The sequence below is a fragment of the Neofelis nebulosa genome, chromosome 6 (assembly GCF_028018385.1).
Source record: "Neofelis nebulosa isolate mNeoNeb1 chromosome 6, mNeoNeb1.pri, whole genome shotgun sequence".
NCBI lineage: Eukaryota > Metazoa > Chordata > Mammalia > Carnivora > Felidae > Neofelis > Neofelis nebulosa.
Window position 1 is genome coordinate 7051445 of NC_080787.1, and position 23452 is coordinate 7074896.

The window sequence follows — 23452 nt, forward strand, 5'->3', positions numbered from 1 at the left end:
CATATTTGGGCAAATATAACTACCACCGACCCTTACTCTGACCCTCCCGCTCTGTGGCTCCCAGAACTTCGCCGGCTCATCTCGCGACCCAATAATCCCTGTAAGGAGTGAACGGAGCCTTGTTTCTCAAGGGCCGCCGGCCCATCCACTGTAAGAAAAGACCGTGGCCGCTGAGAGGGCAGCAGAAGCCGGTGCTGCTTGTCACCTCGCGGAGCCGGTCTGTGGGACGACCCCCGGCCGGCCCCCTGCTCCCGGGGTCCCCGGCAAGTTGCGGGAGCGCGGGCGTGGCTCGGCGGGCCGTGGGGACGCGGGGTCGAGAATTCAGAGGAGATGAGCTGTGTGGGAAGCGGGGGACACAGTTAAGGAGCCGAAAGCCGGCCGTGGCGGAAAATGAGGCGGACACAGGGGCGTCCCGTGCAGAAATGGCCAGAAGGCAGGGGCCGCGGGCGTCGGCAAGCCGGCCCCCAGGACGCGGACGGAAGCAGGGTGGGTTGTGCCCAGCGGCTTGGTCCTTCCTCACGGGGCCACCCATTCAATGAGGACAGCGGGCTTCTCTGCACTCGGGTTCCTCCCCCGCCTGCGGGACCAGCGCTGCCTTCAGTCCGCACGGACGCGAGCCCGCGCCGCGGTGATTGAAGACACTTGTTTCCTGACTCTTTTCGGGGGCAGCGTTCGGCGACGCCGTTTTCCTCCTAATGAATTGAATCACCCCTACAGCGTCCCGGTGCCCTTCTGCTTCTCGGGGCAAACTCTCCGAGCGTGCCCGCTTGCCGACATGCGCGCTCGGGGTTCCCCTGGGGTGGTTGGCACTTGAAGCAAAAAGCCGCTGTCTTCCCCCGGACCGTGGTCCCCCGCCGCCGCCGCCTCTCCGGGGGACACAAGGGGAGGTCAGCTGTTCAGGACGAGTAGACACCGAGTGGAAAACGAACCACTGGCCCGTACGGGGATCGAACCCGCGACCTTGGCGTTATTAGCACCACGCTCTAACCAACTGAGCTAACCGGCCAACTGCGACAGGCGCCTTTCCAAAGTCCTTACAAGAGTGTACTCTGGTTATTGTTTATTTTTTTATACTGTAAGTAATGTGGTGTATCCAAGACGTCGAATTTGGCCCCACCGACCTAGACTTCGTCCTTCTCCCAAGACTCATCCTACTTTCTTCCTGCAGTGACGCAGCAACGAGGTGCCTGGCAATACCCCCTTATCCTCCCGCCCAACCCTCTGTATTTTCAGGCCAAGATTATCTCTGCCTTTAAAGGCCAGCCAGATACTACAAATAGCCTTTTACTGGTAGGCCCTGGGCTGATTGGCAGGCTGCTCCGCTTAGGCCATCTCTTCCCTTGGGTGTTTTTTTTTTCTCTAAGTTGCCAGTTTTATCGGTTTCAGATAAAGATTTCGCAAAATACCTTAGAGTTGTCCCGTTTCCCTCTCTACACACATGATTCTGTATGCAGTGGCTATAAGAACGCCTTAGAAAATTAACGAAGACGAGGATACGAAGTCTAATGATTCCACATTATAAAAATATAGCCATAGCTTCCGATGGTGCAGGGAAAACAGTTTGGAGATGCCGGGGATCGAACCCGGGGCCTCATACATGCGAAGCATGCGCTCTACCACTGAGCTACATCCCCAGCCATACAGAGTGTCTCTTTATAACTCTTCCCAATTCTTTCCACCTTATTTTTTTTCCCCCCAGCAATTAAGATTTTCTTCAATACTAAAGTTAAAGTTTCCTTTATTGATTCAGCAAAATCATGAAATGGTTAAGGGGACAACATCAGTATTCCGAGCGGAAGAAGCTTTCCAGCCATCGGACCCTTGTCAAGCACTTAACCTAGCGACCAAAGGAGGGAACCAACTACTGAAAAATCTACTGAGAGAAAGGAGAGAGGACCTCTAGTTTAAAAGTTTCTTTCTTTCCTTTTTTCCTTTCCTTAAGGACGGCTGAGGGGCACTGCAGCCACGTTAGGCCGACTATGGGCTGATAAGATCGCTGCAAACTTGCAGCTGAACTGAGAGAGAAGTGGAAGAAACGAATGAGCCCCAGAACAAGGGATATATGTTTACTTGAAGATAATAAACTGGCTCCAGAATTAACTACCCAAGGAAGGCCTTCCGCCTAGATAAAAGGGTACTAGTAATACAGGGGGCTCGAGACCGCACAGAGCAGAAGGTCTTCTAGGGTCACAGTTTCCCTTGGGACTCAGGGCGTCCAGGGCTAAAATTGAGAAGCCTTAGTCACCCCACTCCCCTCTCGGCCACTCCCACAATCCAGAGTTTCCAGCCCAAAGCCCTAAGCGGGCTTCCAGAAGGATGGACCTCCTCTCCTCACGCCTGGCTCCGGAGGCTGAGAAGATCAGGGAGGAGTGGGGCAGCAGAAGGCCTCCTGCTTTCTCTTGGACCCTTGTTCCCAGCCCCTGGAAATGTTAGGGTGCCCTAGAGTTTGCAGGGCCCGTTTTCAGTGATCACGAGAATCTCATGCCCAAACTGTGCTGGTCCGGAAGGACACCCACTGAGAAGATGATTAAGTAAACAGAGATACCTAAGTAAAGCTGCGACTGGTTTGTTTGTTTTTTAAGTCCTGAAGTTTCAATTCTATGACGGAAGCTTCCAGGGTATATTGTTCGGGAACTTTGAAACACCTTAATAGATGCCAAATTATAAAGAACGGGAGAGGGAGCATAAACCCCAAGTTCAAGACAGTGTGTATCCGGGGGAGATGGAGATACGACCCCGGCGGGACACACGAATGTGGGTCATTATCTGTCTAAGCTGAGAAATGCACACGCGGACGTGCGCGGTATTCTAACTGGTGCCCTTTAAAGTGCATACACGTGTAAGGTGTGAGCAACAGTGGACGCCGGGTATGTGGGCACTCTGTATGTTTTTGCAACCTTTTGGCACATCTAAAACTACTCAAAAATTAAAAGTTTATTTAAATTTAAAAAGTTAATAAATAAATAAAGACAGCGGAGACCCAGCACAAAATCAAACCGCTTCCTCTGGCTCTCGACCCATATTCAGATATCCAAAGTGCCGCCTAAAAGGTGATTTAATTGCCCCTTAAAAGCGCCGGTGTCATGTTGTCTTCCTTTGGAAAGTGCTCTATTTGGGCCCAAATGTAGAATATTTGAGATATTTCTCTGGGAAGCCTAGAAGCTTCCCAGCAGAAGCTTCAGAATTCTATACAGTATAATATCTATCTAGTATTGATCTATGCCATGTATATAGAGAGAAAGAAAACATTCAGGGCAATATTATAATTCATATAATATAGTTAGGTCAGGGTATTAAAGAAGACTTTCATTGTGACTGAGTTTCTATGCTAATTAGGGTATTAACAAGCATTTTGTGAATGAATAGCTCCAAACCAGAATCACCAGTGAAACTTCTAAAAGAATTTTCTTCAAGTTTGCAGATAAACTGACTATAGTTGATGTGTTAAGGTAACAGCATGTGAGCCCGGATAGCTCAGTCGGTAGAGCATCAGACTTTTAATCTGAGGGTCCAGGGTTCAAGTCCCTGTTCGGGCGTCAGCACTTTTATGTCGTGTTTGTTTTGTTTTTTCCCGTCTCCATTCCTGCATTTTAATCCCAGTAAATAGTAACAGGAAGGAAGATAATCTCAAATCACAGGCTCTGATGTCACTAAAAAATGAGAGGGGATTCTGAGCACAGCACAGAATAACCTAGGACCTGTTCAGAAAACAAGAAGGGCCTTTCAGACAGGTGTCTGGAAGGCACACACACAAAACATTTCCTCCAGAGCACAAGGGAAAGTGTCGTTGACAACGGTCACAAGTTATCAAAAGTCAGACTCTTATTTGAAAAGCAACAAAAGCACAGAACTGTTCCCTCTGTCCCACGCCGGAGGGCCCCTCTCTGGTCCGCGGCTCTGCTCGGCTCCGGGGAAGCCCAGGTAAACTACTGGGTTGTAGCGTCAGCACTTAGAACTCAGGGGCTGGTGGCCTCGGCTTCCACACTTTCTTGGCCATGACTCGTTTGAGCTTTAGCTTACATCTGGACCCAGACATACAAATACAGGAGGAAGAAAATGGCCTGAATTACCACTTACTCTTACGCATTCATTGCCTTCTGATAGTTCAGACTCTATCCTCTTCTTTCCAATGCTGGAGGCCACACACCATTAAACTGATTTTGCTCCCCCCTCGTTGGGAAACACGGGGCTTGGAGAAATCATAAAGATGAAATGTGACATATAGCACAAGGTGACGGGTCCTGTGCTGCATAACCTGTCCCTTGCCCTAAATCCAAGTCCCCTCTCCTAGAGTGACCCCAAACCTCAAGTCACCCGAGCTCACTGCCATCAACACCATCTCTGCCCTGCTAGGAACCACGGAAGGAACAGAACTTGAAAGCCCCTGAAGGAGACTCCGTTTGGGAATCGCCCAAAGAAGAAATTTCATCCTAAGTGATCCAGAGGATGACAGAGAAAGGGGATTTTACAATGCTATGAAAAAAATCACCAAAGTTGCTACAAAACCTCTGGAAAACCCTAACAGAACACTTCTTGTCCGGTGCCTTGGGGGCACCGTAGGCAGAATGTCAGCTTCATAATATGAGGGCCTTGAGCTCAATCCTCAGAGAAAGGATAGCACTTTGCAAAAACAAAACCAAACACAAAAAACAAAACTGCAGAAGTAATCCAACATGATCGTTACTCTTATTGCTATTAGAGTCACACAAGAAATATCTTCTCTAAGCGCCTGTCGCTTCATAGAATTTTTTCCTGCCTATAAGGAAACCCACTTGGGTTGTGACCCTACAACGTTTCTTTATAACACTCACAGCTTTTTCAAAAGAAAAAAAAAAACCTCCATTAACTTGACCTAAACACAACAGGGCAAGCGTCTCTCACAACCTTTTAAAAATAAGCAGCGAGGGGCGCCTGGGTGGCGCAGTCGGTTAAGCATCCGACTTCAGCCAGGTCACGATCTCGCGGTCCGTGAGTTCGAGCCCCGCGTCAGGCTCTGGGCTGATGGCTCGGAGCCTGGAGCCTGTTTCCGATTCTGTGTCTCCCTCTCTCTCTGCCCCTCCCCCGTTCATGCTCTGTCTCTCTCTGTCCCAAAAATAAATTGAAAAAAGAAAAAAAAAAAATAAGCAGCGGGAGGAAGTCACAAAATCGAATATTAAATCCAAAAGGATCGCAACATGGTCTCAGGGCACCAGGCAGTAAAAATAATAAATGTTGAGTGGCTACACTGTACAGGAAGACGAAGGACTTACCAGACATCAGTGCATGTAGTTAGACGAGAGTCAAAAGATTTCCTTTTCTCAGTCTTTGGGGGAAGCTTGGGAGGGAAAGAAAAGGCAACACCTTGAACTTGCACATCTTGCGCCCTGGATCTTTAGTGGGCTGAAAGAGCAGCCACACGGTGGGTGTTACCTGGGCTCCAACAACAGGAATCCACCTGCTGCAATCGCTTGATTGATCGACTTGCCAAGAATGTTGTTCCAGTTCCAGTAGGCAAGCAGCTCATATAAAATTATAAAATGGCACTGGATTAAGTTAACAGACGAACTGTATTTCCATTCTACACTATTGTCCTCATCTCTTAACGGGTTTCCATCGGTTTTCAAACACCGAATACTCAACTAGTCCTCATCATTTGCTTTACCAGACAAAACCACATGTGTGGCTGGCACCCTCCATTCAAGAGACCCAGCTACCCTGAGGCTGGTGCCCAGAGGAAACATCTACTAGAAATGCCCATGGGTCGTTTACCCTTCTGTTGAACAGGTGAGTTGAGGCGAACAGTCAGATTTAAACTCCCCAAGCCAAGCTTCTTTTCTATTGTTTATTGAAATGTAAAACACAAAGCAAGAGTATACAAATAACAAATGTAGATCTCAATAGCTCTGTGGATGTTCTTTGATGCTTCTGGTCTATTGAGGAGAACATACCCTCCACCAACTCATCCAGTCTCTGAAGACTTTGTGAAAGAAAGAAAGAAAGAAAGAAAGAAAGAAAGAAAGAAAAGAAAGAGAGGAGGGAGGGAGGGAGAAAGGAAGGAAGGAAAGAGGAAGGAAGGAAGGAAGGAAGGAAGGAAGGAAGGAAGGAAGAAGAAGGAAGAAAGGAGGAAGGAAGGAGGAAGGAAGTAAAGAGAAAGAAAGAAAGAAAAGAGAAAGAGAGAAGGAGGGAGGGAGGGAGGAAGGAAGGAAGGAAAGAGGAAGGAAGGAAGGAAGGAAGAAGGAAGAAGGAAGGAAGGAGGAAGGAAGGAGGAAGGAAGTAAAGAGAGAGAAAGAAAGAAAGAAAGAAAGAAAGAAAGAAAGAAAAAAGGAGGGAGGGAGGAAGGAAGGAAAGAAAGAGAAGAAAGAAAGAAAGAAAGAAAGAAAGAAAGAAAGAAAGAAAGAAAAGAAAGAAAGAGAAGAAAGAAAGAAAGAAAGAGAGGGAGGAAGGAAGGAGGAAAGAAAAGAAAGGGAGGGAGGAAGGAGAGGGAGGGAGGAAGGAAAGGAAGGAAGGAAGGAAGGGAGGAAGGCAGGAAGGAAGGAAGAAAAAGAAAAACTCAACTGGTGAAGCAACTCGGTGTTGGGACGTAATCCTTCATGAATCTCTCACATTTCTTCACGTAATGCTAGCAAGGCAATGAATGCCCCCTTTGTTCTGGATTTTCTTTCCAAGGATGCTTGCACAGCAAACACTCTTGGAAGACAGAGACAATGTCTCTCCAGAGCAATGGACAGGCGTGCTTACTCCATGGGTTTAGGGTTTCTCTCTTGTAACAGAATCCACACGTGTACAGATGCCATGGTTTTGCCCTCTGCAAACTAGAGCCAGGGAACCAGAGGAAAAAATGCTGATAATCCAGTTATTGCTACTACTGGAATAATAGACTTTCCATTGTCTCGGACCCAGGAGTCTCGTGAATTACACCAGCGTCCGTGAAACTGCATGCGGCAGGTTTAGCTGGCACGTTGGGTAAAACTTTGGACCCTTCACATTTCTTGGCACTCATCAACCCCACGCTCCCTTCTTCCTTCTGCATATTCCTTACCTTAGTTAATTACACAACCACCCACATGAATCCAAAGCTGGAAGTTAGATGCCTTCTCAGACTCCTTTCCTTTCCTCGCCCCACTCCTCCGTATCCAACCCATCACCAAGTCTACCCTTTAAATACTCAAGAGGAAGTGGGGGCAGAGAATTTTGTGAAAAGTTCATTTCCTTTCCTGCTCCCATCCCATCACCCAAATTCAGGCTCCCGCCATCTCCGTGGGGAGTATGACAATCATTTTCTAGCTATCTTTTTCAGCAAAGGGGACAGCTGATTTGCTACTTCCTCATTTCTAGGGCTGAGTAAAGCAGTAGATTTTCCAGTCAGGAAACCTCTCCTTCCAACACCCTCCCTCTAATTCCACCATCCAAAGCCCAAGTGACACAGAGGTTTTTGTGAACTGCAAGTCTGGATAGGCTTTCCCCCAGGGCTGAAGCTTTCAAGACAGACAGGATAAAATCTGAAATCCTTCGCAGGAGAAAGGCCCTTTGTGAACTGCTTTGTGTCTAATGTATTCTCCCCCATCCCATGCTTCTTTGCTCTTGTGCGTTATCTAACCACAGCTTAACCGGTTGCTGCCGGGGCAGTGGAATCAAAGGTGGTGCTTAGAGCTAAGTCCTTTGTGCAAAGCCTCCTTTAAGTCTTTCTTCGCAGGGATGTATGATTTAGAAACTGTGGAGCCAAACCTCGGAGCTTTTCACTTGTGTGGTTTTTTTTTCCTACTTTTCCTCAGATGGGAGAGCTTTTTCTCCACCTCTGGAGAAAGGCCTTCTCACTCTCTGTTGAGGACAAGGCCCTCGTGCCTGAGCTGTAGCCGTGGCCACGATCGAAGCTCTCTAACTGCTGAATAAATCAAGGGATTGCCCCCTAAAATTATGTCATCATGCCTGAGTCCCCCCTTTCTCCTCACTTTGCAACCCCCGACTCCCTACACCCACCGAATTTTCCCTTCCTTTATCCCGCAGCTGGAGGGTGCGGACAGCACTCCTTAGCACTCACATCTAAAGGCATTTGTACACACAAGTAAATGCAGATATGTTATTTATTTAGTACATAGTGGATTACACATTTAGTTCGATGCATAAGTAACCGAAGTTCACACAGTCAATAATACTCTATTACACAGCTGCAAGTTTTGCTAGAGAGTAAATCTTGAACATGCTCATCACCCAGAAGGTTTTTTGTCCCTGTGTAAAATGACACACGTTGGCCACACAATGGCAGCGATCATTTCACAAGGTGCACAACCACCGAGTCCCTACGTGGGGCGGTTGAAACTAACACAGTATTCAACTGTACCTCGGTCAAAAAGTGAATTAAAAAAAGCCTGAAGCCATGGGCTCCACGCTGATTCATTTTGGGGTCCCTCCAACACTGCATGTGATCGGCTTTACCCCGGTTCCCCGAAAGAAACCTGAACGGGCACAAGCAAAGCAATAGTTAAATTGCCACTATCCACTTCTCTGGGGGGTCCCTCAACGGGCCAGACACCGCGTTAAGCGCTTCTGCAGGGTTTCTTACCTTGGGGACTGGTGAACATTTGCACCTTTCAGATCTCCGAGCTGGAGCTGAAATCTGGCTGTACCCTTAACCTAGGAACGTAGGGAGCCAACCACCGTCAGGAGCGTCTGTGGTTCCGTCACCAGCAGAAGTCACAGACATTTTCCCACTGAGGAGAACAAAGGCGGGAGAAATGTGGCTTCAATTACACCTTCTCATGACCTGCATCCACTGCTAGACGCCTGAGGCCCCCAGAACGGAGCTCAGAAAGGAACTCACTGCTGCCTTGCTGTCGCTGTTGTATTAAAAACAAAAAGCAGCCTTAACCACAGCCAGGCCCCCAAGGCCCTGTAGGCGCTGCATTCAGCGGACAGAAATTTCCTTAGAGAATCAGGTTTTCTCTACCTTCCTGCCCTCTGCAAACCCAAAAACAGAGAACCCGTCACTCCTAGCAACCCCAGGGCATCTCTCTCTGCCCGCGGGTCCTGTCCCCGGGCGGTTATATACAATCACCTTTTGGCACCCAAGACGTCTCCAGACTTGTTTCTTGGCCGTTGGCTCACGACCCCCGAACCCCCGCCCCCCAACCCCGGCCAAACCCATCCACGGGCTCATACTTGAGACAGGATGCCCGTTATCTACACCGCAGGCCTCACTATCTCCAAGTCTCACGGAAGGGACGGGCCCCGGGGGGCGGCGCCAGCACAGGAGGCTCTGAGCAAGAGAGGAGGAAACGTGGGAGACCAGCCCCGAGTCCTGAACATTCTGTCCCGCGGTTCCCAACCGGCAACATGGGGGAGGGGGGAACCCAACCCCACGGGGATGGCGGCTGTCCTCTCTGTCTCTGTCTCTCTCTGTCTCTGTCTCTCTCGAGCTGCTTGCTCCGGTGTCTCGAGATCGTACTTTTCCCTTTAATAAACTTTCCCGCTTGTGTGGCTGGTTGTGCTGCACGCGTGTCCTTGAATTTCTTGTGACAAGCCCAATACCCTTCGGGGACTCCTTGGGTGGGTCTTCCCAGTTCACCCCAGGGGTGGGTGGGTGGAGGCCCCAGGCCCCGGGGTCTTCCCAGTTCACCCCGTAACAGAACTGGGAGGGACAGGGGTGGATCCAGGAAAATACGTTTCCCTCCTTCGGCTTTCTAGCTCTGCCAGGACCATTGACTCACTTTCGAGGGTCAGAAGTGTCATTCTGGAAAACTCTGGATCGCTCGTCTATTTGGTGTCAGACATCCACATGCTCAAAATATTCACGGACCAGGGTGTTAATTGAGGAATTTGCAGACAGGAAAAGTGGGCAGAGAGGTTTCAGGGCTGATGTATTATTTCCTAATTTGCTCTCCCCGCTTAGAAATATTTGGCTAAGACCCTAGCCTCTTTGTACAGAAAAAAGTAATAATAAATAACCCTTTCTAGCTTTGTGGTGCTAGAGATACGCTGAAATTCTAAATTCCATATGACCACTTGATGAGGGAAACGAAGGCAAGAGAAATGCAGTTTAAATCTCCTTGCCGCTGGCAGCCGACTGCTAGATGTGCAGACCGTGACCTTGAGGACCTCATGGCCGCCCTGCTGCCTTAATGTTTTTGTTTCATTAAAGACTAAAAGCAACCTTATCTTAGCAGCTCGCCCCTCAACGTCCTGAAACCTTGCTTCCAAATTCCTTAGAGACTGACTTATCCTCACCCCCACTGACTTGAAAGTCTGTAACCAGTCACTCCTCACAACCCCAGGGGCAGCCCTCTCTGCCCCCTGGGTCCTGTCCCTTTGCTGTAGTAAAATCACCTTTTTCCACCAGAAAACACCTCAAGAATTCTTTTCTCAGCCATTTGCTCATGAACCTCACTTTATAATTTTATCACTGTGGCGCCCTTACATGGGGCTTTGAGTTTTTTCATCTGGACTCTGAGCCCCAGCGCTAACTTGGTAATTCCACTCCTCTTTCCTTTTATTTCAGGGGCTTTTGGAGGAACAGTTTCATGTCAGTTGCTCAGGCTGCAGGCCTCTGGTGCCCGTGGCTCCTCCGCAGGGAGGAGAAAGGCTGCCTTTTGGCTGGAAGTTAGTACCCTGGCAGGAATGGTAAGACCAGAAACTTGATGCCCTCTCTTTATTCCTGTCCTTATACCAAGTTGTCCGTCTTGGGCGTGGGACGGCCACCTAAGTCACCAGGACGGCTGCCACTCTTAAGACTCCCTTGTGAGGTGTCCTTCTCATTGGTCTAATGTGGGCCCCTTCAGATCCCTGGTCTAGCCGCCTCTGGCCCAGAGAACGCCACTCAGAGCCGGCCGAAACCAGTCCGTGCATGATTCAATTAGATCCCAACTGGGGACTGTTTCCTAGGGAAGTTGGCTGTAAGGACGACATGTGTTGGAATGTCTCTTAGACCCTGATGGGTTTCTGTCTTTCCTATTTTTCATCAGGGCCCCTACTGACTACTGAAATTATCATTCCTGCAGGAAACCAAGCAAATAGACTGAGATACCCTATATCCAGCTGTGAATGGCCCTAAATCATGCCCCGGATTTTAAGCCCTCTTGTAAAATGTGTTTGGCCACTAACCAGGCTGATAAACTCCCTCCTGACACACTGAGGACTGTCTAAACAGGCCTCCTCTGTAAGGAGCCCCTCCCGGGTAGTGGGTAGCGGGAGTTTTGTTTCATTCTCGCCCTAATAAATTTGGTGCCTGTGCCGCTCTTAACCTTGTTCGTGGGTTCCATCCTTCGGCTCCATCAGAACACGATCCTGAATTTTTAAAAACGCAGTACATCCCCCTGGAATTTAGTGTCCTTTCATTACTACCTGTCTTCGCTGGAAACCACAACTGTTTAGCATGTGGATAGCTTGCATTTGATTGTTTTCTAGTGGTATCTTGGGCAATTTCCTTAATTTACTCAGAAACTGGATGGATTACATTTGAAATTTATACCGCTGATCTTTCCAACAATGAGGGGCTTTCTAACCCCCCGAGTTGTACACCTGGGTCTTAATACGGATTTTACCACTCACTGTCTGACCTCAAGGCAAATTAATCTGTTTGTCTCAAGTGTCACTAAGTGCAAAGTAAAATGGGGATAATAATATTCAGCTCATAGGGTCATGGAAATAAACTTACGCATGGAAATCACTGGACAGTGTTTGGCAAACAGTGAGCACTTGAGAACTTCCTTACTGTAAAAAAAAAAAAACAAAAAAAAAACCTGCTAGAATTTACTTGGTGATGCATTTAAATCATTCTTTGGATTCAACAATTTATTGACCACCTACTATGCACCATGTTCTCTTAACCTCTTTGCAAATGTCATTGCTCTTTCTAGAAGGCTTTCTTTCCCCCACTCCTTCTTGCTTAAAGGACTTCTTGCTTGACTAACTCCTGTTTTCATTTTGCTGCTTAAGTGTCAAAACAACCCAGGACCCCTTCCTGCTCTGGCATCACGGTCAGGATCTTCTGCGGGATTAGCCCCACACCAGGCACAGTACCGTGTGGTGACTTTACTGCATTTGACTTTGGACTCTGAGGACAGGGCACGTTTTTCTTTGACCCCGATCTGATGCTTGGCAAAGAGAAGACACAGATACATGTTTGCTGGTTACCAAGCAAAATGAGGTGGGGACAGTTGAGCAGGGGGACAGTAAGGCAGCTTGATAAAATAGTTTCATGCTACTCAGTGACAGCCATTTAGCGGATCTTCCTCCAACTTTTGTCCGTCCCTGACAGCCTTTTGCCTGCCCACACATCGGTGCCCACACACCCCCCTCCACAACTCAGATTGTTATTCTCTGTCTGAAACTCTAACAGTATCCCATAATGTTCAGAGACACTCTTGTCCACCCTCTTTCCAATTCCTCTTCTGCTCCCTTGCTCTCCCTCAGAGAGCCAAACAGCCAAACACATTTTCACCTCTTGCCTGCATTTGCCGTTCCCTCTGCTGGAACGCTTTTCCCTCATGTGGACCTCTCTTGTTCCTTTATTTCTTTAAGGGTTCCGCTCAGGTGTCATCCTCATCAGGGAGGACTTCCCTAACCACCCTAGCTACATAGCACCCACTTTTAAGGCCCCTCGTCACATAAGTTTGGGTATTTTCTACCCCTCCCCCCACCAGAATAGAAGCTTGGCGAAAGCCGCCTTTGTTTTGTTCGTTGTTGTGCCCCTAGCAACTTGGACGATGCCCAGCGTTAGAAAGAGTAAAAAAGGGAATAACATTGTGTAGAAGCAAAACTGTTTGCATATACACAACATGTGGTTTACTTATGTAGAAAGCCCAAAAGAATATACACACATATTACACGAATGAAAGTTCAGCAAAGATGCTGGATACGAAAATCAACTAGTTAGAAAATGCAGGAACTAAAAATATACCACAAAAATAGCATCAAAAAGTATAAAGTCCCTAGGAAATATTAACAATAGACATTTATGGAGAAAATTATAAAACTTTATTGAAAGACACTTAAAAAGGTTAAATAAATGAAGAGCTACATCATGTTCAAGGGAAGACTCAACATTGTAATTAGTCTATGAATTCAATACAAATCCAATAAAAATTCCAGCATTTTTGTTTTGTTTTAGAACTGGTCAATCTAGGGGCGCCTGGGTGGCTCAGTCGGCTAAGCGTCCGACGTCGGCTGAGGTCACGATCTCGCGATTCGTGAGTTCGAGCCACACATCAGGCTCTGTGCTGACAGCTCAGAGCCTGGAGCCTGCTTGGGATTCTGTGTCTCCCTCTCTCTCTGCCCCTCCCCTACGCACACTCTGTCTCTCTCTGTCTCTCAAAAATGAATAAACATTAAAAAACATTTAAAAATAAAAGGCCTGATCAATCTAATTCTAAAAGTTGTAGCAAATCTAATTCTAAAAGCCGTTAGCAAACGGCTGAGAATGGCCACGATGCTCCCGAAGAAGACAAGTTTGGTGGAGATTTTATTTTGGAGGTGGAGGTGAGATTTGTCCTGAGATACCAAGACCTCTTTCTAAAAGCTGTAGTGCTCAGGACTATATTGCACTGCCGTGGGGTTGGGCAGACTGACCAGTGAGTCAGAAGAGAATCCACACCCGCCCTGCCCCACACCCACCCACCCCCAAGAGACTCCATTTTCGAAAGAGCTGGTGTTCCGGATCCACGGGAAGGAATGAACTCTTCAGAAAATGGTGCAGCGACGACCACTGCTTATCCACCTGGACAAAACATTATATTGAACTTCTATCTCGTACTTGGCACGCTGATCAGTGCAGAGAAGACTGCGGACAAGTGTGAAACGTAAAACCATGTTTAAGGTGCAGTAAAGAAGATCTCTAGGGCTGTGGGTAGGAAATGATCCCCCTCCCACCAGGCTAATATGTATTCAGCTTTTATAAGATACTTTTCAGGACCAGCCACTTCCAGGAGGACACGGGTGACAATCAACCCACACAACACCCGACAACATTCAAACTCCCCCCCCCCCGCCCCCCCCCAAGTCAACAGTCTTCTGTTGCTCTTCCGAAAAGGTGACGTTCTCGGGAGGCGTGGATATTTCGCATGAGGTACGTGAGATCTTCTCACGGGTCAACTCTGACGTGAGGGAGAGGAGCTAAAAAGTCCAGGATGGCCACTGGGATCGCCCGCCAACTACACACAGGAATCCTGGCTCTTTGGGGCAACGCCATCTTGATGCTATGGCCAGAAGGCCTGAGTGTGATCACCCGACAGGAGGCTGGGGGTGCCAAGGCCGCGTCATGACTATTCCAGGAAGGCCAGTGCATGCTGCTCGCCTCAGGAGAGAAGCCATGAGGTTTTGCTTCTCCATGCCGGAAGGCTTCTGAGCCCGGGGGGCTGACACGAGACCCCTCCCGGGAACCAAGAATAATCTTCAACAGTGAGGACACAGGCGCCATCTCCCCCCATTTCAATCGGGCCCCGGAGACATTCTGTCAGCGGGATTTGCGCTTTCCACGGGGGACAACAACAATGCGTCTTGTATGCCAACGGCGGAAGTCGGAAATAAGAGCCCAAGTTCTACACTTTTATAAAAGTTGATTGAAGACAGACAGTATCTCGAACAGCAGAGTCACTAGAAGGTGAGTTAGGAAAAAAGTACATTTCATTTGGCATCCCCGCTGCCTTCTGCTTTCTGTGACGGGGCCGTGGAAGCGTCCGGGTTCTTCCCGGCCTTGTCCCCGGCCTTGTCCCCAACCCTGTCGCCCTCTGCTTTCCCCTTTCTCCCCTTGGGCCGCTTCTCGGCCTTCCTGGCAGCGGCCTTGGGAGGCCTGGCTTCCGGTTTTGGGGGAGCGGGTTTGGCAGACAGCCGCGCGGATCTCCTCTGCGGCTCACCCTTCACCTTGGCTTTGTCACCTTTAGCATCGCCTTTTGCCTTTCTCTTGGGCATGGTGGCGGGTGGCTTCGCCAGGCCAGGGAGGGCGGCGGCTTCTGCTTTCCTCACACTGCTTCCGGGAAGATTTCTGTAACAAACACAAAGCGTGTAAGCCATTACGGGATGGACGGACAGATGGAACTACATTAGAATTCAAGGTTGACTGTATTAAAATGAAGAACTTGTACAAATCGAGGATAGTAGAAAAAAGTAAAAGGATAGGTTCCAAGCTGGGCAAAGATATTCCTAACACATAGAACTGACAAGGGATACGAATCCAGAATATACAAAGAATTCCTGGGGCTCCTGGGTTCAGTCAGTGGAACCTCCAACTTGGGCTCAGGTCATGATCTTAGAGTTCACGAGTTCGAGCCCCGTGTGGGTCTCTGTGCCGACATCTCGGAGCCTGGAGCCTGCTTGGGATTCTGTGTCCTCCCCTCTCTCTGCCCCTCCCCAAGTTGTGCTCTGTCTCTCAAAAATAAACATTAAGAAATTAAAAAAAAAAAAAAAAAAGAATGGCTACAGATCCATGAGAGAAGGGCAAAATGAAAATTTTAAAACAATGAGCAAAAGTGTTAACATGAACTTCTTAGAAGCAGCACGAATGGTGAATAAGCACGTACGAGTATGCCCAACCTCACTAGTAACACAGAGAAAGACACACTGACATTTCACGGCCATCAAATTGGTGGAAACTAAATGGCCTGACAAAATCAAGCGCCCAGCAGATGTGGAACAATTAAAGCATCATGCACTGCTGGGCTGTGCTGTTTATTTGTGTGTAAATTAGTGCATTAAATTTGAAAATATCCTGAAAAGCAATTTCACTTCTGGGTGTTTACCTAGAGGAATTCTTGGAGATGAACACAGGAAATCCCTATGAGAATGTTTACGAACCTCTACACCACCCACTGGCCTTTCAGTAGCAGAAGAGATCAATCCATTATTAGCATCGCTGCAAAGGAACGCGAGTCAGCAGCAGAAACGAAGAGATTAGGATGAATCTCAAGCACGTAATGTTGAGCAAAAACAACAGATTGCCAAATATGTACAGCATAGATCCACTGACAAGCATACAGCCAAATGACATGTCTACACCGCAAGCATGTAGTAAAACCAAAACAGAAAACAACAACGACAACAAAATAAGGGATAAAGGTAAAAATCGGGACAAGAGCCACATCGACGGGAGTCGAGAAAGAGCCGGTGGCTGGAGACGGGGTGGGGGTCCAGAGGAAGGGGTGAGGTAGCACTCTCTTCCTTGGACTGGGGGTGGGACAGGAGCACACGGAACAGAAGGTGATTTATTTGGGGTCGGGTAATTAGGACCCGGGGCTGTGGCTGCCATTCCCAATTGGCATGGGAACTCTTTTAAAGCTTTAGGCCAAGGGGCGCCTGGGTGGCTCAGTCAGTTGAGCGGCCGACTTCGGCTCAGGTCATGCTCTCTCACTCCGTGAGTTTGAGCCCCGCGTCGGGCTCTGTGCTGACAGCTCAGAGCCTGGAGCCTGTTTCGGATTCTGTGTCTCCCCCTCTCTCTGACCCTCCCCTGTTCATGCTCTCTCTCTGTCTCAAAAGTAAATAAACGTTAAAAAAATAAAAAAAAAAATTTAAAGCTTTAGGCCAAGTCCAGTGGCTCAGACCTCTGCCCACCCCCCACCCTTGAACACATTTCCTAGGGAATTCTGTAACCTCTGCCCTGCCCCACTCCACAATGTTTTTGAGGAAAAAAAAAATAAATAAATAAAAAAGATTACCTTGTCCCTAAACTGCTCCAAAGTTCTGTTGTGTTGTTTTTGCGGGACCTCACTATCTAGATACTTCGTGGGCAAACCTGATCCTTGAGCAAACCTGGTTTTGATTTTATGTTCCTTGGCTAACAAAAGGACCCACCTGTAAATCGTGCTAAAGTATCAAATTAGCCATTTTTCTCCCCACTTTTTCACCATGACTGGAGCCGCTGAAAATTTTGTTTCTCCCTTCCTCCTTGTGCAATAGAGGGAGAAATATATTAGCATAAAGAAGAAAGAGCCAAAGTGCCTGAATCAGTCAGTATTGCCCTTGGGACCTGGTAAGGGACTTTGGGAACAGGGAAGGATATGAACAGGAGGGACAGTTGTATTCTCATGCTGAACAGCAATGCAGTGAAAAGCTAATGTGAAATTAGCAGGACCCTTCTCTCCCCTTGCAGCGCCCTTCGCCCGCCTCTAAATATTCTAAATTCCTGAGGGTCACGAAGCCCCTGCTGCCACAGAAGCGCAGCATGGGTCTGCTGGTCCAGGGGACTCGCCCGCCCTCACCAGAGGACACGCGTCCCCAGACATTCCGTGAACTTAGGCCTAATTTATCCTCTTTTTATTTCCTCTCCCAAACGCACCACTAAAGAAATGCTTGAACAATTCTTAGAGAACAAAAGGTGTGTGTGTGTGTTTTTTAACCCAAATTCTGGCACAACACAGAATATGATTTTTAAAGAAAATAATTCAGGAGGCTAGAGATCCCACAGGCTAACGCTGTGTGTGGTGACGGTGTGCCTGGAGAGGGACAGGCAGGGAGACAGCTGCTCTTAAGATGAAGGAACCAACGTTGAGAGACCTTTTACGGCATAAAAATCATTTGGTCTGGTGCTAGGGTGGCTGGGTTTATCCCTGTTGTCCTGGCATAATTATTTTTAAAAAAATTTTTCTTAATGTTTACTCATCTCTGAGACAGAGAGAGACAGAGCATGGACAGGGGAGGTGCAGAGAGAGAGGGAGACAGAATCCGAAGCAGGCTCCAGGCTCTGAGCTGTCAGCGCAGAGCCCAATGCGGGGTTCGAACTCGTGACCTGAGCCGAAGTCGGACGCCTAACCGATCGAGCCACCCAGGCGCCCCGCGTACAGGGGGCTTTTGAGGGCAGTGAAACCATTCTGTGTGTTACCGTAATGGTGGGTACGTGACATTAGGCATTTAGCAAAACTCCACTGTATACAAAGAGGGAGGCCGAATGGAGACTGTGGACTTCAGGTAATTATGTGGAAATCCTGGCTCATCGATTCTAACACATGTACCACGCCAGTGCAAGTTGTTAATAAGAAGAGAAACTTTAATAATAGGAAAAACTGTACTTCCTGCTCAATTTGTCTGAAAGACTAAAACTGTTCTTTAAAAAAAAAATAAAGTCTACTGATTCCAAAAAACAAAACAACCCCCCCCCCATATTTTAAGAATTAAAACAAGAAGAAATAATTTGTCAGACAATAAAATATAGAATTCACAGGGCGACAAACATTCCATCGTGTATGTCAGAGGGAAGAACTATTACGGGCTGGCAGATAAATCTACCTAATGTTGTAACTGCAGGAATTCAGAAATAGGACTTCCCATGGCTATCTCCAGGGCAAGAAATGATCAAGACAGGGCAACAATGTTTCAAGTTTTAGGAATTTTAACAGTTCCCCTTTGTGAATACAGCTTTGTCCTTGGAAGTGTTATTGTCACCGAGAACAGAACAGGAACACAGTGAGATTCTGAATCACTCTCTCCCAGGTTGCACACCACACGGGAGAACTCCTCATTTAACCAGACTGCTTGTTCCGTAAGGTCGAGGCTCTCTCTCCCTCAGCAGCCCCCGGGGGAGAGGCAGCATCCTTTCCTTAAAATGCTTCTGTTAGCTACGAAGATGTGCATTTTTCCCTTAGCAAGAGACCTAGGAAGTCTAAATTAACTGGCAGAAATAGCTTAAAACACCTAATAGTCAAATGAAGAGTAAATCCTAGCCTTCATGTGCAGGAGAAACCTGCTAACGCCGACTTCGAAGCAGCTGTGCTATAATCCTCTGGGAGACGCACTGCTGGTGATTCTCCAAACTGTGTCAACAGGATATGTGATACATCCATCTCAGTCTCCAGAAGTGAGCTGAATTTGCACCCCCCCCCCCCAAATTCATAGGTAGAAGTCCTGACCCCCCCCAGGACCTCACACTGTGACTGCAGTTGGAGGCAGGGCCTTTAAAAAGGCAGTTAAGGTAAAATGAGGACGTACGGGTGGGCCCCGATCCGACAGCATTCCTGTCCTTATAAGAGAGGATCCGGACACAGACAACACAGAGGGGTGACCATCCAAGCTAAGGAGAGAGGCTTGGGAAGAAACCAAACCTGTCAACATCCTGACGCCGGACTTCCAGCCTTTAGAACTGGGAGAAGATACATTTCTGTTGTTTCCGACACGCGGCCTGTGGCATTCTGTCACACAGCTCCGGCACATTAACGCAGGAGGGGCGAGTGCAAAGACCCCACTGACCTAGAGCACATCCCGGGTGAGATTCCCTGTGAGGCTTGGCACAGCTCTCAAAATCCTTCCCCCATATGGTTTCTTCTCTTTCCTCGCAAGCCTGTCTCCAGTATCCACGGAGCAGATCCCGCCCCATCCAACACATGCCCCACCCCATTCCCAGCAGACTCGCACAGGGCGCATTTTAGCAGCATTTACTGATCTGGATTTCTGGGAGCCAGTTCTAACTTGGGTTCTGGTCTCAATCCCACCCCCAAAGTCGCAAGGCCACCTTCTCTCTGCCTCTTACTCAGGGCAAGATAGTGCTTTGGGGTTGGACGGGAGACCTGGAAGAAGGCTGCTAACACCAAGTTTGGGGAAGGGAGAATAAAGGACATGACCGAAGAAAAGACGGTGTGCAAGGCGAGCCGCGGGACAAGAGCCCACCTGGCGTCAGCCGCCATCTAGGGCCTGTCTGTTCTCCACCTGCCAGACGACGTGATCAGTCAGGGCCTGCAGCCCGAGCTTCCATCTGGGGTTAAGTGAGGGGCCCTGGGGGAGGGAAAGGTGAGAGAGGGCAGAGTGTCTAAAAGGGTAGGGCAGCTGCATCTTGCCAGGGTTCTCCTGGTCTGAAGAGAAGCAGAGAGCCACGGGTTTCTACACGAAACTGTCACCCATTTGCAACTGGTTGGCTTGGGGCACACTCGCTTCGGTGTTCCCGCCCACTGGCATCCGAGGACAAATCTCCAACATCTCCCAGGCCCCCGAGACCCCGGCCTGCTTTCTGGGCACATGAACTCCCTCCTACTTCTGAGTGGCAGGGAAGAGACTGTAAATGAAAATGTCTTAGACAAGTTTCTATCGGCCACCTGCCAAACCTCATTATCTTGCTAACAAGGGAATTAACATGATAAAATCATGTCTTTTTTTTTGGCAGAGACAGGATGAAAATGGAGGAGGGAGAGAGAGAAGGAAAGCTCATTAGGTAAAGACTGCCCTTTCTTACGCCCGTAAACACACCACATTGGCATCAGTCATGTCAGGGAACCCAGAGCCCCGCGGACTGGGAGACTAGGCTTGGCCGACCCTTACAAGCAGCCCTAATAGAAATAACGGAAGCAGTGGTGGTGGTGGTAGTAATAATCATCTACGAAGGAAATCCTGAGGCTGTCGGGTGGGATACCAAGACTTCTGTGCCAGAAAAGCCTTTGATGGATCCAATGAACACGCAAGCAGACCAGGGGTCCGAGGTCAGAGGCCAAACACCGGGGCTCAAGACCCGATTCCGAGCAGGTGCGGCCCGTGACCCCAAGCTTCGAGGCGACACGCAGAACCCACCGCGGGTCCGTTTCTTAACTTTCTTCGGGCGGGGAGGGCAGAAGGCCAAAGCGCAGGCAGACCCGGGCTTCCCGGGTCCCCGGGGCGGCGGGGAGGGGGCTTCCCGCAGGTGAGGCCCCCGGGAATGGGGGAGACGGACGCCGAGGGGGGTGGGCCAGGCCAACCCACCCGCCACGGCCCGGCCGGCGCGGTCCCCTCGGCCCCCCGGCCGCCCCCCCAGCGTCCGGGCGACGCGCCGCCGGAATTCCGCCCCTTCCCAGAGACTCACGCCCGGGCCGGCGGACACACCGTGATTCCGGAGGCGCGGCGGCGGGAGGGCCCCCGGTACACGACCGCCTCGGCGGCGCACCCGAGTCCCGCGGCCGTCCGACAGGCGCGGGGCTCCCGGCCGCGGCCCGGGCGCCGGTGCCCTCGGCTGGGGCGGGGCCGGCGCGGGCCGCGGGGCCGGGGGCGGACGCGCCGAGCGGGCCCCGCCGGGAACAGGAAGGCGGCGGGCGGCGAGGAACCGCTTCCGGGGCTGCGGGCGGCCGCGCGGCCGCGTGCGAGCGGGGGAGAGCCGCGTCTCCGCTCGCGAGACGTCAGGCCGCCGCCCGGGTCCGCGGGACCCCGGCCCAGCTCGGGCGGGGCCGCCTCCGCACCACGGCCCGGCGACAAGACGACAGAAGGCGGGGACGTATGAAAGAAGACCTGAGAGTTTTAAGGAAATAAAGGAAACAAAATTTTAAGGAATTCGCTACAAAACGGAGAGAAGAAAAAAAGGAAACCTTGTTTCCGCCCGGTTTCGAACCGGGGACCTTTCGCGTGTGAGGCGAACGTGATAACCACTACACTACGGAAACACGACGGCGGGAGGCTCCCTGAGAGAGCAGTTCTCTCTCCAGAACACGCCGCCCGGCCTGCCCGATTCCTGCAAACGAGTGTCGTTTGTGTGCGCATGCGTCCGTGCACCCGTCTTGTTCGCACCGTCTTGTTCGCACCACACGAGCCCGTGAAGAGCGCGGGCCAAACCCTCGCAGTGTACAGACTTGAAACCAAATCCATAACAGTTTATTCTGGAAATGCCCAGATTGGGAGAAAACAGAAGAGAGGCTTCAGTGCTCACGAGTGACCCTTCTCGGTTACTTCTCAATCGCAATAGGCACGCCCCGGGACCATGCACGGGCCTCGGGCTGCTCAGCGCCACCGCGTGGCCGAGACGCGGAACTTGCTGTGCAGGGGCGTGAGGACACCCCCCCCCCCCCCCCCCCCCCAGCTGCGGTAAATGCGGCGCTCCTTGGCCCCGGAGAACCTGCAAGGCAGATGTCGCCCTGCCCGAGTTTTCGGGCTCCACGGCGCGCCGCGGTGCTCTGCCAGGGAGAGGCAAAATAGCACGCCTCGCCTCGAGCCAGCCAGGAGTCGAACCTGGAATCTTCTGATCCGTAGTCAGACGCGTTATCCATTGCGCCACTGGCCCGCACGGAGGCGGCTGCCGCCGCGGATACTTTCGTGAGGACGCAGGCGCCGGCGGGTCCAGGCGAGGCGCGCTCGCGCCCGGGCCGCGCTCCCCGCTGGCCCGCTGGGCTCCCGGCCGGTCACCTGCGGCCGGCTGCTCGCTCCGTGGCGCCCGTGCTCCCCTCCGCGGCGTCTTCTCCGCCCGCGACACCTCGCCATCCACGCGTTCGCCCCGCAACCAGTGTTACCGTCGGAGGCGCTGGAAGTGGAGCCCTGAAGAAAAGCGACGTGGTCCCTTGTCCATCGACAAGATGACAGGGAAGCACTACATAAGGAGAATAATCATGATGAGCATTTGGAGGAAAACAAAAAGACCGGGGAGACCAGGAAGGCCCGGCGGAGACGGTGATTAACGAGAGAGAAATGCGGGTATCAGGGAAAAGAGCCTGGAGGGGCGAGAGCGCGCACAGACCCCCCCGCTTGCGAGGACCGTGGATGTGATCTGTTGGGACTTGGAGGTCGTGGTGGGGTGGCGTGATCTGGCGTGCTCTCTTGTCTCTCCTTCGGTCGTTAAAAAATGTGTTTCAGTACTTACCAAGCAAGGCTCTGTGCTAAGCACCTGCTTGCCTGCGCGCCTACCGCTGGGCCTGCGACTCCCAATTTGACACCTTTGAAAGGGGCATCGTCAGCTCGCACGCGTGACTGCGCGTGTTCGCTTTCTCAGGAAGCGAGTAAGCATCTCCCAGGTGTGCGTTTCAGTCTCCAGAATTCTTGAGAAGTCATCGTCGTCTCCCTGCCTGGGTGAGCATCGCAGAAAAGTTGACGGCTGTTAACCGAGTGAAACTGCCTGACATTGAGAACATACCCACTGAGTGTAGAAAATAGTCGTTTGCAGTTCATAAGGTTGCAACGGCCCTTAAGAATAATAAAGGTGTTCCTGCTCTTTCTGCATCACCTTATAGTAGACCTAGTTAGGAATCTCCCCCTGGACAATGGAACAGGAGACCTCTGGCCAGGTTTTGTACTTGTATGCCTAGGGCACTTTGGTGGTTATGGACTGCCTCACAGAATAATCGTTTCGGCTAGAAAGAAAAAAAGATAAATACGTACGATTTCAAAGGGAAATCAGTTACGCTGAAATATGTTACCAAAACATTAAAAACGTATGCTGTGGCAATATTTTTGCTCCTCTATCAATGCACTGACAATGTACAGCAGGTCTAATCAATACCGTAATTTCAAAGCACTAATGAGCATCCATGATATTTAAAGAAATTTGCAACAACTGTAGTTTGATGCAAAATACTTGTGATCTCCAAAAATGACAAAATAAAAAGGGCTGAGATACAACAGTAATTTGTTGCCAACACTCCAGATGGAATAAAACACAAAATTTCAGTATCAAGTTGGTCAAGATAAATATTTATTTTCCCATCCGAGTTCACAGACTATCGCCTCCCTATAAGAAGCAAAAGGAGATTTCCGTTCTCAAGAGCAGTTTGGAAACACGAACACTCACGCTTGAATTTTGAGAAATGAAGCAAACTGGGGTACTTCTCGGTTCTATTTTACC

At 49.9% G+C, this 23452-nt stretch overlaps 1 protein-coding gene, 1 long non-coding RNA gene and 5 other non-coding genes across 9 annotated transcripts; 1 reads left to right on the forward strand and 6 right to left on the reverse strand.

Moving 5' to 3' along the window:
* Positions 1-932: 932 nt before the first annotated feature.
* Positions 933-1006, reverse strand: TRNAI-AAU (transfer RNA isoleucine (anticodon AAU)). Its single transcript has one exon. It is a non-coding gene; the product is annotated as a tRNA-Ile (tRNA).
* A 556-nt stretch (positions 1007-1562) lies between these two features.
* On the reverse strand, positions 1563-1634 carry TRNAA-CGC (transfer RNA alanine (anticodon CGC)). Its single transcript has one exon. It is a non-coding gene; the product is annotated as a tRNA-Ala (tRNA).
* Positions 1635-3463: 1829 nt separating this feature from the next.
* TRNAK-UUU (transfer RNA lysine (anticodon UUU)) lies at positions 3464-3536 on the forward strand. Its single transcript has one exon. It is a non-coding gene; the product is annotated as a tRNA-Lys (tRNA).
* A 4510-nt stretch (positions 3537-8046) lies between these two features.
* Positions 8047-9070, reverse strand: LOC131515308 (uncharacterized). The gene is made up of 2 exons (XR_009263548.1): positions 8540-9070; positions 8047-8432 (listed from the first exon to the last, which is right to left on the reverse strand). It is a non-coding gene; the product is annotated as an uncharacterized LOC131515308 (long non-coding RNA).
* A 3855-nt stretch (positions 9071-12925) lies between these two features.
* On the reverse strand, positions 12926-20947 carry HMGN4 (high mobility group nucleosomal binding domain 4). 3 transcript variants are annotated; one of them, XM_058736050.1, is made up of 2 exons: positions 20717-20947; positions 12926-14950 (listed from the first exon to the last, which is right to left on the reverse strand). In XM_058736050.1, exon 2 carries the CDS (start codon positions 14875-14877, stop codon positions 14593-14595), a length of 285 nt encoding a protein of 94 aa, XP_058592033.1. In that variant the 5' UTR covers positions 14878-14950; positions 20717-20947; the 3' UTR covers positions 12926-14592. The 3 variants fall into 3 exon arrangements, with proteins under 3 accessions (XP_058592033.1, XP_058592035.1, XP_058592032.1); XM_058736052.1 differs by having other exon boundaries at positions 20737-20946; XM_058736049.1 differs by lacking the exon at positions 20717-20947 and adding an exon at positions 18996-20146.
* Positions 20948-21214: 267 nt separating this feature from the next.
* Positions 21215-21287, reverse strand: TRNAV-CAC (transfer RNA valine (anticodon CAC)). The gene has a single exon. It is a non-coding gene; the product is annotated as a tRNA-Val (tRNA).
* Positions 21288-21828: 541 nt separating this feature from the next.
* TRNAR-ACG (transfer RNA arginine (anticodon ACG)) lies at positions 21829-21901 on the reverse strand. Its single transcript has one exon. It is a non-coding gene; the product is annotated as a tRNA-Arg (tRNA).
* Between the last annotated feature and the right edge of the window lie 1551 nt (positions 21902-23452).